Raw genomic sequence first — 14819 nt, forward strand, 5'->3', positions numbered from 1 at the left:
GGGTTGGGGGAAAGGGTTAGTTGGTAGGGAACTTTTCCAGTGTGGGGATAGTGACTGTCAGGATGCCGCTGACAGTATTCTGACAGCCGGGATCCCATATCCAACCTCGATGACTAATATTACTGACAGCTACAAAAATGGAGGTAAAAGATAGCTGTATCTGAATAAGCTGTTGGAGAAGAAAAAGTGCATTCTCTCATGTGAACTGTAGAACTGCTCAGAGAACATGCCACTGTCAGGCACAATTCAAGACCATTTGCAGATCTGTGTCCCATCTGTAATGTCAAGAGCTACAACAGTCCCAAGTAATGCAATGAAATGACTGTATAACAATTTTCTTTGTTACTTTCCTAGCTGTTCTGTGGTATCTGTGTGAGTTGAACATTGAGGAAGAAGCATGCCAGCACTTTTTGCGTCTGATGATCGCATGTATTTCTGGAGGGTGCCGAGGGCGGTACCGTGCTGGCTATCCTCCTCTGCCTCCCTGTAGCCTGGCATGTGACATCCTTGAGAGGGAGCCGGACCTCAGTGTGATATGATCACTCTCACTCAGCATTCCTGGAACTATAGAGCCAGCCCCTCTTTCTCTCACAGCGGATACATAGCTGCAAAGTTAGTGGAGAGCCCCAGCCTCCGTCATACTCCCAGCCAGGGCTGTGATACTGCTGCAGCGTGTGTGTAGGAGGGAGGGAGGTACTCAGGATACTGCTCATCATCAGTAACACAAGACATCCACAGGCAGCAGCCGAGGGCTAGGAAACTTAAAGTTGGAGCGGACACGTAGCTTGCTGCCATCGCCCTGACCCTGACAGCAGTAGTCTGGCCCTGGGCATCCCTCGCCGCCGCTCACTGATCGCCCGTTTGCGGAGCCTACGACATCCAGCTGAATGTATTCTGCAACTTGATCACACAGAAGTAAATCCTGGTAAACACTTTATAGAGGTAATTAGTGGCTGTGCAGCTTTCTGCGGATCTCTTGATGCAGCCTCTCCTTCAGGAGGTAGTTTTGCAGCTGTATTTATTATTGTGAGATAGCGGCGCACAGAGCCCGGGGATCTCACTTCCAGCCTCTGCTGCTGGGATGCTCAGAGAGGAGGAAGCAGCAGATGGAAGTTCTCAGAGTACTTTTCAGTAGCAGCCGGGAGCCGGGAACCAGAGCCCCCGGATAACAGTGCTACCCGTGCCGCTGGTATAGGATCGCCTTACTGCACCATCTGATAGGTACTGACACAGTGTCAGGCGTCTGAGAAGAGCCTGGAAGTCGGTCACATCTGCCCACAGCAGCTCCCTTGGGGGATCGCGTTACACCCGTAAAGGAATCTCCTTACCCTGCTTATCAGGCAGTGGCCAGTTTTTGGAAAGAGACAAGGACACTGTGGCTCCTGTTGGGATGTGGGTGCCAAGGACTGTAGCGGGCTGAGGATGGCATCGGCTGTGTTTGAGGGCACCTCCCTGGTGAACATGTTTGTTAGGGATTGCTGGGTGAACGGGATCAGAAGACTCATCATAAACCGGAGAGGTGACGAGGAGGAGTTTTATGAGATCCGGACTGAGTGGTCAGACAGGAATATATTATATCTGCACAGGAGTTACTCCGACTTAGGGCGACTTTTTAAGAAGTTACTGGAATCCTTTCCAGAAGATCGTGGGGATCTGGCACAGTCATCTCTTCTGGAAGGTTGGTCACTGTCAGTCTGCAAGGCCTGTATTCACACTTTTCACACTGCTTGATTTTTTTTGTATATATATATATATATATATATATATATATATATATATAAAACCACAGCGCTTTACAGAGAATATTTCAGCCACTCACATCCCAGTGGAGCTTCCAATCTATAATACATATATTATATTTCATATTACATGGTCACACTGGGGCGTAACTAGGTATTTAAAGTCCCCATAGCAAAAGTTTGTAAGGCAACTATATACTACCCAATGGTGAAAAATGTATATAACATTTGTAATTTTGACAGGGAAGATGGGCCTCACTCAGCTCTGGGCCCCGTAACAGCTGCACCCCTTGCACCTATGGTAGTTACGCCCATGCATATGGGATAATTCAATTGCTTTTGAGTGCCTGTAGCTCCCGTCTGAAGTGTCGGGAGCTATTCAATTGTTTGTGCTGCTGGGTGCGAATGCCACGGGCGCCGATTACTTATCATAGATTTATGCTAAATTAGGGATTTTGGGAGCCTTAACCACATTGCGCCCATCTTTTGGATGCCTTAGCGGTCTCTTTAGATAGCGACTAATCCCCTGCATTTTGGACGCGATATCCGGGATAGGGTCCGTGGCACTCGCACCAAGTGGCACAATTGAACAGCTCCCATCACTTTAGACAGGAGCTGCGGCCGTGATAAAACAATTGCCCACCTATACACAGAAGGGTAACTTTTTTTGTCAGAATCCAATTAACCTACCAGTGTGTTTTTGGAGTGTGGGAGGAACATGATCATGACCTCAGGTATGTGAGGCAGTAGTGCTAAGGTTGATGCTAGATCCGAGTAGGTAGAAGGACCTCTGACGTCAGGGGGAGGGGCAAGGCCGGTGAGCTTGCAGTTTTACTATCCACGTGGACATAGAGTGAGAATAGTAACCTGTGGCGAGCAAAGCGAGCCACCGCGTGGCAAACGTAGTGAGACCCCAAGGGTACACTTTGAGTCCCAATCTGAACCTTGTTCCTCCCACTACCATCGCGATTCACGTGGTTGTGACGTCAAAGGTCCCTCAGCCCAGTTCACTTTAGACCTAACCGTAATGCTAATCAATACACCAACTTGCTGTTCTACAAGTACATTCTCTATAACAGAGGCAGACAATCTATGACTTTCTGTCTGTTGTGTATAGATGCTTGAATTTCTGGTTTGTACAGATTGAGGGGTCTATTCAGCAAGTGTGACGATGTTGTCCGGAATATTATCGGGCAACATCGTCACGAGTGTTTATCAATTATGATAAAATATGGATGCTATTCGGAAATATTCTCTGCAGGGACAGCGGTTGCGGTAACACGCTGTCCCTGCGATGTCACAGAAGGCATTGTTTTTGGGATTCCAAAAACAATCCCTTCTGTTTGTTTCTCTGCGCATGCCCAGTCATGCGCTCGGGAACAGTCTCCGTCCCTGCTTGCGGTGACCGCCAACGGAGTAAGTACAGCTTCAGCCTGTCCGAACTGAATGACATGTGTATACAGGCTTTATACTAGCCTGTATACATGTATATTTATGTGCTTTTATATTTAACATTTATACTGTATATAAATGTTAAATATAATCGCACATAAATATACATGTATACAGGCTAGTATAAAGCCTGTATACACGTCAATCACTTTCGGCAGGTTTAACAGGCTCTAGGTGGACTTATCTGTCGGCGGTCACCGGAAAGCAGGCACGGAGACTGGGCGGAGTTACAAAATGCTGCAGGGACTTATGGGAAGAGTTTCCTCTGTTCCTGCAGTTTTCGGGATATTTAAGTATTTTCTTCATATAACGCAATTCTGAGATGGCATTATATAAAGTAAATATTTATCAAGTGATTTAACACACTGAATAGCAAAAAGCGTTAAAGCACTGTAGAGATCAATTGCCTGCTCCCTACAGTGCGGTACTCTGCAAGATGGGAATTAGTGGAGAAGATAATTGCATTATCTTCTCCATTATCCCATTGCTGAATAGGGGATTTACATAAAAAATACGGAATCATAGCTGAATAGACCCCTTTGTACCTCTAAATTAGACTAATTAGACTCTCTCCATAGTGAAGAGGACGCACAAAGATGTTTAATTGACCTAGTGTTAACCTAACTCTTAGTAAGCTGGGCACACATGGACATATCCTGCCGTTGGAGCAACCACTATAGAGCTTGGTCACAAAATAGACAAGATTCTTCCATTCGGCACCTTAAGATGAATGGTAAAATCTCTTTTGGCATGACTGAGGCCATAAGTGTGCGTATGAGGTGTGCACGGTATGCGCCCGCACACCCCTTAAGAGGACCAGATCATCAGACACCAATCCAGGCAGTGTACCTGGGGGCAAGGCTGTGCAGCAGTAATGTTGCCGATGCACCAATCCAGCACCACCATGTCATCAGCCGGTCACCAGGAAGAGAACCTCAGCAGCTGAGCCTGAGACGAGTGAGGAACAGAGGGCCTGATTCAAACCCGGTCGCAAGCGCTGAGCGCTCGCCACCGGGTGGATGGTGGCCCACAACACATGCGCACGACGGAGCCAGCTCCGTCGTGCGAATGCGCGAGACCCGGCTAGCGATGGGCACTCCGTCGCTCCGGGTCTCACACCAAAGGAGGCGAGCTGTCGATGTTGAGTGACAGCTTGCCCCCTTTGGCGGGTGGGCCGGGGGGCGGCTGCCCAAACGGAGACGTTCCCATGAGAACGCCTGCTGTTTGGGGGCGGCTCCACTGACATCACAAGTGATGTCAGTGGAGAGCTTCCGGCTCTGTTAGAGCCGAAAGCTCTCTGGGGCTTGTGATGGGCGAGACCCTACCACAAGGGTCTCTTCACAAGCCCGATGGTCGCGATGGTCTTGACCATCACGACCATCATCCTGGCCGCTCGCAATAGCTGTGGGTGGTCACCCACAGCTATGCGAGTGGCCAAGAGGCCGATCCAAAAAAAAAAAAAGCCCGGCCCTGATTCAGAGCGAGCATTCTGTTAGAGTGTCCGGCTCTGAATCAGGCCCAGAGCTCCCCATTTATCAACGATGCATAACCTCTTTAGCGCTCGCTAAAGGGGTTATGTCACCCTTTCTGTATTCAACAAACAGCGGTAATCTTAAATGTTTGTCACAGCATCGTTCTCACCATCTTTAGATGAGGAGAGCGATGTGGTCCCCATTGATGGCTATGGGAATCTGGCGCTTCCTTTCCAACTTCAGCGAAGCCTTCCAAGCACTGCAGGGTCCCCATATCATGCACATGCGCAGACGGACCGTCACGCATGCACCTTACGCAGGAGCCCGTCGCTGGCAGTGTTAGGCTGCCAGCAGCCGAACAGAGGACTTTGCAGACGAGGAGGACTTCACTGGACCTCGCTGGAGGGGTAAGTATTGATAAATACTAGCGGCATGTGGCATTTTCATTTATATCACAGTGATACTAAATGAAAAATGTATTTACGTTGATTCATAAATGGGGCCCAGAGAGCAGTAATCCAGACGTAGAGGAGCATTCTATGTTTGGGAGTGGGCGTGATTTCTGGTGTTGGGGGAGTCTTCCAGAGACCCTGCACATGACTGCGGCCTTTCCACACACGTGCTGATATCACATTTACCAATTTGTACCTGGAATTTTGCAGCTGTTCCAAATCATTATTTTGTTTTTTCCTTAGAAGGGCAAACACTTAACTTCAGTATTGTCACTTGTACAACCTGCACCAGAGAGCAGTATCAGAGTAATATAGGCTTGCGTCCAGTCTTTGCTTCCTGGCATTTTTCTTAGGTCCATATAAACTGGATCTAATTTTGGCAAAAAAGCACAGAGATCAAAGTTTGGCTACACAGGTTCTATTAGTGTTTTCAGTCAAACAATATAATATTACACCACACATAAAAACAACCAGGTTAAATAATAAACAGACTACAACAAAAGTGTTACATAATGGAACAATAGACAATCTAAATAGATATTTGATTATTTAACCTGAATTAAATATACTCTATTTGCTGGGGAGATTCAAATACAATAGCACAACAGACAGACAAACAGTGGGCAACTTATAATCAGCCATCTGATCTTCACATAACAAACGCCTCTAAACTTTACACAATAAACTTAATGTACACAAAGCAAGGTCACAGATTGTTTAACATTAACTTTGATTAGCCAATAAACACTATCCTAATAAACAAGTAACCCTACGTCACCAAAGTGTTTCTGAGAAATATTTCACATTATGTTCTTATACATCCCAAAGGATCACTTCTAAACAAGCATCATGGCATTGGGATTTTATATACAATTGAGAATGTTTTTAGATATCCTTTTATAATGGAACAATATATATTTATATGTTAGCTGTGGCTCCTTAACCACTTGCCTGGCATGGTTGCATCAGATACGACCACGCCAGGCTGGGCTTTCTCTAACATGGTTGCATCTGATGCGACCAGTCAGTAACACACACTTGGTGGCTGCTGGAAAATGATCTTCCAGCAGCCGCCTAACTCACAGGAACCTCCTAGCCCCTCCTGCACCTCTGGACCCTCCCATATTGTGTATCGATCATTGCTGCTTGTGGGAAATCCAGCACTGCATGCCCCTACTCTGTCGGCATGACGGTGGGTCGGCAGATAGATCTTCCTGGTGTGTACCCAGTATGAGGATTTTTTTATTATTAACAATGTATCACTTCCTGCTTTCTAAGACTGTGTTGTCTTCAACAACTTTAACTGACGTTTTCTGAAGATAGTACATATACATATGCATGTTTGGACAAAATAAGAGGAAATAAAAAACACTATAAGCTACAGCAAATGTAAATCAGGGGTCTATTCATCATCATGTAATTTATACAAAAGCAGGTGACATGAAAAGTTTGACATAGTTTTGTATAAATTATTCATCAAGTTAAAAAAAAAACATTTTTTTCGGAGGTGGTGTTACTGTAAGCCATCCTGAGATGACGAACAGCCCCTGATAATCTTCACAGGCTGCCGTTTACACAGCAGCCTGTGAATATTTACATAGTGGCCTCTGCAATCAACAGAGAGATCTATTCAGATCCCTTCCTGCTGTATGTGCAGAGCTCCGGCGGCACCTCAGCCCATTGGCCTCCGGATCACATCAGTTGCTCCTCCCGTCCAGGATCCACGGTGCCGCTGTAGGAGAGAGATGAGGTGAGAGGATGTGGGGGTGAAGACACCGGCGGATATGGGGCTGGGACAGACATCGATGGCAAGGTGGACGAAGACCAGCGTGGGGAAGGGGGGAATGGTGGTCTGTGGTTTCAGACAGCGAGAGGGTTGGCGGGGGTGGGGGACACTGGCAGCGATGACAAAGCATGCGCAGTTTGAGGAAGTCCTTATGGACACCTCAGTTGCAGGGGAAAAGTATCACAATTCCCAAAAAGCTGACTCCACAAAAAGAGAAGCCTTTTAGAAGTGATACTTTAGGCAGTGAGGCATGATGAATGGTTCCGAAAGCTTGTTTAAACTCGCAGCGAGTTTTAAACATAATTATCACTAGTGATAATTAGGGATGTGCGCCGGACCATTTTTGCCGGATTTGGATTTGGTTCTAATTCATCGTCGGATTTGGATTTGCCAAACTGTAGTTACTGACTTTGGGTTTGGATTTGGATTTTTTACTAAAATGACAAAAAAAGCTAGAATCACATAAATTGGGTTTTTTTTTTCTAGAGTATTATTAACCTCGATAACATTAATTTCCAGTCATTTACAGTCAATTTAGACCACCACACAGCTTATAATATTGTTTTCACCATTATTTGCCAAAGGTTGTAGTGAGCTGACTGGTTACTAAGTGACAGAGCAGCAGCGCAGTGGCACAGACACCACAGTTTAAAGCACATCTATGACACATTGCCACACAGCAGTGGCAGAAATGAAAGGTAGTGCAAGATGGAATTGTCCTTGGGCCCTCCCACCCACCCAGTGGGGTACGGCCAGCAGAATCACAGTACTTGTTACACAGTGGGCTACGGCCCAAGGAGTCACAGTGCACAATCTTATTCATAATGCACTGCACATAGTGCCCCTGATTCACATTACACCATAAAGTAGTGTCTCTTATTTATGTTATGACACATCGTATTGCCCCTTTTACACAACGCCCACAGTAGTGCCCCTTTTAGACAATGCCCACAGTAGTGACCCTTATACAATGCCCACAGTAGTAGTGCCACTTATACAATGCTCACAGCAATAGTGTTCCTTGCACAATGCTCCCAGCAGTGGTGTCCCTTACACAATGCCCCCAGTAGTGGTACCCCCTATGCAGTCCCCTTAGTAGTAGGGCTCCCTATGCAGTGCCCCCAGTAGTAATTCCCCCAGTAGTAATGCATCTTGTAGTAGTGCCCCCAATAGTTATGCCCCCTGTAGTAATGCCCCCAGTGGTAGTGCCCCTAGTGGTAAGCCCCCATTAGTAGTGCCCCCAGTAGCAGTGCCCCCATTAGCAGTGCCCCCAGTAGTATGCCCCCATTAGCAGTGTCCCCAGTAGCATGCCCCCATTAGCAGTGCCCCCAGTAGTATGCCCCCAGTAGTATGCCCCCATTAGTAGTGCCCCTAGTATGCCCCCATTAGCAGTGTCCCCAGTAGTATGTCCCCATTAGCAGTGCTCCAATTAGTAGTGCACCCAGTACTATGCCCCCCCCCAGTAGTATGACCCCATTAGTAGTGCCCCTAGTATGCCCCCATTAGCAGTGGCCCCAGTAGTATGCCCCCATTAGCAGTGGCCCCAGTAGTATGCCCCCATTAGTAGTGCCCCCAGTAGCAGTGTCCCCAGTAGTATGCCCCCATTAGCAGTGCCCCCAGTAGTATGCCCCCATCAGCAGTGTCCCCAGTAGTATGCCCCCATTAGCAGTGCCCCTAGTAGTATGCCCCCTTTAGCAGTGTCCCCTTTAGCAGTGTCCCAAGTAGTATGCCCCATTAGCAGTGCCCCCATTAGCAGTGCTCCAATTAGTAGTGCACCCAGTACTATGCCCCCCAGTAGTATGCCCCCATTAGCAGTGGCCCCAGTAGTATGCCCCCATTAGCAGTGGCCTCAGTAGTAGTGCCCCAGTAGTATGCCCCCAGTAGCAGTGCCCCCAGTATTATGCCCCCATTAGCAGTGTCCCCAGTAGTATGCCCCCATTAGCAGTGCCCCCAGTAGTATGCCCCCATTAGCCGTGCCCCCAGTAGTATGCCCCCATTAGCAGTGTCCCCAGTAGTATACCCCCATTAGCAGTGCCCCCTTACTCACACACAAAGAAAAAAAAAAAAAACTTACCTGAATCCCTACTCCTGCCGCCGTCCGCTCTGCTCTATCACCCGCTATGGAGGGAGCCGGAAGATGGAGCTCATGAGTGAGCTCCAGTCGGCTTCCTCCGTGCAGCAGCCAATGAGAGTCTGTCTGACTCTCATTGGCTGCTATAACAAACACACAGCTGGCCATGGCGGCTGTGTGTTTGTTTCTGTGTAGGGCAGACCGCTATCACTGCGTTCTGCCCTACATTAGTGGGGCCCTGACGTCAGATTCTCTCGCGAGAATCCGACGTCAGGAGGCCGCCGTTCGGCCTCGAACGGGGATCCAAGACAGGCGGGGAACACTCGAACAGCGTTCGGGTGGACTCGGATCCCCAATGTTCGGAGCGGTTTGGATTCCACAGAATCTGAACCGCTCATCTCTAGTGATAATTATGTATTGGTGAATAGACCTCTCAAATGGTGGGAGGTATAAAAAAAAAGCTAGATGCACATGAAACAAGCATAATATTACCAATATATAAGTCTAACTAATGCCCATGGCAGTAAGTAACTAATGCCCATGGCAGTAAGTAACTAATGCTCCTGGCATTAAGTAACTAATGCCCATGGCAATAAGTAACTAATGCCCATGGCAGTAAATAACTAATGCCCATGGCAGTAAGTAGCTAATACCCAAGGCAGTAAGTAACTAATGCCCACGGCAGTAACTAATGCTCATGGCAGCAAGTAAATAATGTAATTGTTTAATAAAATTAGCCTATTTCAACCAAACAGTGTGAAAAATAGTCACTTTGATATTGATTAGGTAACACACATTTCCTGCTTACACATCACTATTGTTTTGGTAACCAAATAAAGTTGATATTGTTATAATTTGCTAAGTTAAGGCGGGTATCCACTACTACCGTGTTTTCCTGATAATAAGACACTGTCTTATTTTTTTTTTGGTTCAAAAAAACACCCTAGGGCTTCTTTTCGGGGTAGGTCTTATATTAATTATCATTGACAGCAGTGCCCCTTATGCAGGCCCCCTTGTAGAAGTGCCTCTTATGCAGGCCACCCCCTTGCAGGCCCCCTTGTAGAAGTGTCCCTTATGCAGGCCACCCACTTTCAGGCCCCCTTGTAGAAGTGCCCCTTATGCAGGCCACCCCTTGCAGGCCTCCTTGTAGAAGTGCCCCTTATGCAGCCCCCCCCCCTTGCAGGCCCCCTTGTAGAAGTGCCCCTTATGCAGGCCCCTCTGTAGCAGTGTCCCTTATTGCAGTGCACTTACCTGACTCGCCACCGTCCGGGATGTCGCTCTCACTTGCGAGCTGACTGGATCTAACATGATCCAGCAGGTGCTGCCGCACAGGATCCTCAGCATGCGGGTGACGTCATGACGTCACCCGCGCACTGCATGACTGGGAACGTTGCTCTCTGCAGCGTTCCCAGAGAGCAGCGTTCCCAGCTCAAAATGAGATTCAGGTAGGTCTTATTTTCGGGGTAGGGCTTAATTTGCACCGGGTTACAAAATTAAGGGTAGGGCTTATTATCGGGGTAGGTCTTATTATCGGGGAAACACGGTAGATATACAAACGAGAGCAGGATTACGACATTACAATCGTGCTCTCGTTTGTATATCTAGTGATATGCCTAGACTGAACATTCAGTCCAGGCACATCCATCATCCCCGCACATGCTGAACCCGACGGGTTTGCAAATGTATGTAACTAATACCTCTGAATCTCTATTATCATGTAGGATTTAAGTATTTTTGATTTTGCTACAGTGTGCTGGGGGGCAAATCCCTTTTTTCTGTGTTCAGTGTAAACCCCGCCCTTTACAAGCACCTGTAGGCATGTGGCTAAGCTGATTTGAGCAACTACCATTTTTTTTGTTTGGGATCGGCAGGATGACCAGCATGTACAGGCGATGATAGATGTCGGAAGGGACCAGCGTGCACGCGCATCGCTGGTTGCTTCCGACCAAAACATGCCCGATGCATGCGCGATTTGCAAGCGATTGCATGATATCGACGTCGTTATCGTGCAATTGCTTGCTAAAATTGCCTAGTGGATACCCCCTTTAGTTAAATTACCCACACTTTGGCTCCAAGACAGAACTATAACAGTGTTGTTCTTGTGTTCATTCTGTTCCCATTCCAATGAATTAGTCTGCTTGCCCGCTTGCCCTTCCTGCTCACAAACACAAGCCATAGCATAAATTCAGATGCTAGAGTAATCACACATAAGACCGAACAGTTTTCATTCTGTGTCCATTGCTGTAATGTTCTTTCCCCTGTAGGCCAAAAACCCCTCTTCTGGGTTTTTTTCTGTGGCATTTTGGGCAATAGAGGTGGCCATCTCTCTCAGTTTCCTAGTAACCCAGTTACTAATTTATGCTCATCCCTTCTTCATCGCTATGAAAGAGATCTCTTACATTTGGCAAGAAAGTCTCACTGAGATGCCAGCTGGTGACAGAGAAGCTCTGAATCCTGCGGTGTGCCTGGGGATGCTCCCTACTCATACATATAACTTTGGCTGTTCAGTGTTTTCAGCACATTCAGTTGATTCCACCCCACCCAAGCAGATGTTTTGTGAGTAATATTTATGGCTAAATGGCTCAGTATTTTCAAGGCGTTACTTCTGTCCAGACTCATTGTCCTAACATGTGATGCACATTTCTGGGCTTTTTCTGCAGGAAGCAGAAATAGGAGAGTGGAAACAAGATGTATTTTGTTCCTTCTAAAAGTTCAACCTATTGTGAAAGAAAAAAATATACTTTGCTTCTTTTTTTTTCTCCATTTTAGCCTCTTACAGTACGTATTGTCAAGTTTTTTACACTTACAGTACCTTAGTTGGGAATGAATTATGCTGTATGCATATGTACAGTATTATACGAGCGTACTGTAATTACATCAGCTTTGATGCTTCACATCAGTTGCCTCTTCATAGACGTCCATCTCAACACAGTCTTATAATTTAGAGAACATTAAAATTGAAAAAATACAGTGTTAAGAAGACATTAATAAAGAACATAAGGTGAGGAAATAAAGCAAATATAGCTTTGTCCAACTACAGACTTGAGTAAAAAGTAACTGTTATATTCCATGAGAACTTCAACAGTTTCTACTACATTATCATTATTACCATCACTGTAGGTAAAAAATTAGTAGAGTCTCTGTTTACAAATGTGGACGGAATCCATAGGTATTTATATAGCACTAGTTAGCAGCCCGTCAAAATGATGGGACATTGTCGCGCCAGTGAAAAAAGTCACGTTTGCGCGCACAAGCTAATCACTTTTTGTCATTTTGTTCGTCAGCTCTGGTGGCTGCGAGTAGAAATGTCAGCGCCGGTGGCTGTGCGCACCAGAACGGAGCAACAATTAAATTGCTACGTTAGGCGCCATCTAGTGGCCGCTGGTGTGCAACACACTTGAATTCCCCCTATAGAGGTGAGAAGCAGCAGTAGCCCTTTATATATATAGATGTACAGCACTATCCTATGAAAGCCAACTTCAAGCTCCACTCTGGCAATGACTGTTGTGAGTCATCATTACATATTCTCTGTACAGTGCTTCGTAATAAGGTTTGTCCTATATAAATAAACAATAATAATTAGTGGAAGCAAGATGTAGCATGCATACAAAGCAGTCCATCCCGTTGTCAGATAAATAAATACATGTGTTCTTTTTATAGTTATTTCAACAACTCCTGTGATGCATGTGTTTTATACTCTAAATTATGTTAAATAGTTTTATTCAGATACACACTGGGCTTGATTCAGAGATGTACGCAATGCCGATTTTTAACCAGAACAAACGATTCTTTGCTATTCCGCGTGCGTCACAGTCACACTGCGCACGCGCAGCAATTGTCTTTCAATTCCACACACACAGAAAACCCATTTGCAAAGTGAGTGACAGATAGTCAGCGTTTGGGGGAGTTAACGGGGGGGTTATTAGAAAAATGCTCTCTTACCGATTACACGCCGTTATATGGCATTCATAAATTAGCCAATGCGATCTCTTACGCAGCATGAGAGCTTTCTACGTGTCAGGAGAGCCGCTTTATGTGAGACAGGTAAGACCTCCTGCAAGGGTTGCATGTGGCTGGCCGATGTGTGTCAATGTTACTGATTTTTACGCTGGTACGCGACGTCAGACGCAGATGAGAAGGCAGCAGCGGGTGTCTCTATGCTCGGGTAAGCTCTGGAACTATTAGCGTATTCTCGCAGCTATCCATGCAAAATCACAGCTGCTGTCTGTGCAAAATCGCAGCTGCGATCGCATTAGGGTCCATCTCTGAATCAGGTCCACTATACGATATATCATCCGATACAGAAGTCAGGAAGTTAGAACCAGAGAGGTGGCTGAGGTGTGTATCTCAGAATGCCGGCACCAGAATCCCGACCCCTGCATCCAAACCGCCGGAATCCCGAAGGTAAGTAGTGGAGTTGGGGATGGTTAGGGGTTAGGTTTAGGCACTAGGGGGAGGGATAGTGTTAAGCACCAAGGGGGAGGGTTATGTTTAGTTTGCAGGGAGGGGGAGGTTAGGTTTAGGCACCATGCCTGGTCCCCGCACACTTACTGCAGCAGCGTGCAAAGCCGCAGCACCTCAGTTCCGGCTGCTGCTGGGATATGGGAGGCAGGACCTGAGGTTCCAGGAGCCGAGTGGGGGTTGAGAGTGGCGTGGTGTGGTGCGGCGCGGGTGGAACTGCCGGGCTGTCAGTCATAGGCAGACACCACCACTGAGAGGCTGAGCTGAAGTGATTGGAGGCGGGGCCCCTCACCAGCGCAGTCAGCAGGAGCTGAGGGCAGACTCCTGATCAGCGCTGGTTGGGATACATTTAAAAAAATAAATAAATAAATAAATAAAACAGAAAAAAAAGAAGATTTTAGTGGCCCCAACATGGTCCGGCCCACCGGGGAAAGTCTCAGTAAGTCTGCGGCCAATTCAACCCTGGAAGTATTGTTGGATCATAGACACGTCCCAGCAAATGCTCCTCTCTATAATCCATGTTCTGTTCTCGCTGTGCATAACAGTTTGGCACCATGCACATGCTGGTCTGTGTGGAAGCAAGTTCAGCAGTGATTTGCAAAAGCAGTTTGTATACCTGGTTTATCTGTTTGTTATTTAATAAGTGGTTTGGGGGAAAATGGGAGCAGTCAAGTCTGTCCAAGACACACTTGGCAGTTTTCTCTACAGAAACTGCCACATGTTTATGGCTTTACAAGATTTGTCCCTTGACATACAGTATGTTTGCAAATGTCCTTATATTCTGCTTTCTAACCAACTGCAAACTACCATTTGTATTGCTCTGTAAGCTGCATGGAATTCTAAGTATGTGTTTTTATTTTGAAGGCTGTATTACAAATGTTTTGAATGGGCTATTTATGGTGCAATGGAATGGAATTATCAATGTATTCGGTAATCATCCCGTATTGGGGTGTGTATATTGCTATATCTTCATAGGTCCTCCTGCCTGTTAGAGTTAGCTATTCTGCAGGATTAAACTCCAACTAATGCTGGGTACACACAATACGATATATCGTCTGCAATGGATCTGAACACCTATCATATAGTGTATACCCTGAAAACCATTTTCCAATGGAATATGCTGAACAAAGCTAATCAATAATTGACTATACATTAGGGATGAGCGGGTTCGGTTCCCTGAGAACCGAACCCACCCGAACTTCGGGGATCCGGGGCGATCCGAGCCCAAGCTCGGATCTCCCTGTCTGCCCCGGATCCCTCTCCCGAGGCAAAACCTCGAGATCTGCTGTCGGATCTCGAGGTTTTGCCTCGAGCGGCCATTTAAAAAAAAATGCCTTTGCCTTTAATGGGCAAAGTGCTGATTGGCTGACAGAGCCGTCTGTCACG

At 46.6% G+C, this 14819-nt stretch overlaps 1 protein-coding gene across 1 annotated transcript in view; it reads left to right on the plus strand.

Moving 5' to 3' along the window:
* The first annotated feature begins 662 nt into the window (after positions 1-662).
* The window catches only part of PXDC1 (PX domain containing 1), an 89806-nt gene continuing 75649 nt past the window's right edge, over positions 663-14819 (plus strand). The window contains exon 1 of the mRNA XM_088471791.1: positions 663-1678. Within this exon, the coding sequence (XP_088327917.1) occupies positions 1423-1678 (256 nt within the window). The 5' untranslated portion in view covers positions 663-1422. The remainder of the gene's footprint in view (positions 1679-14819) is intronic.

The sequence above is a fragment of the Taudactylus pleione genome, unplaced genomic scaffold (assembly GCF_031769625.1).
Source record: "Taudactylus pleione unplaced genomic scaffold, aTauple2 ptg000116l, whole genome shotgun sequence".
Lineage (NCBI taxonomy): Eukaryota > Metazoa > Chordata > Amphibia > Anura > Myobatrachidae > Taudactylus > Taudactylus pleione.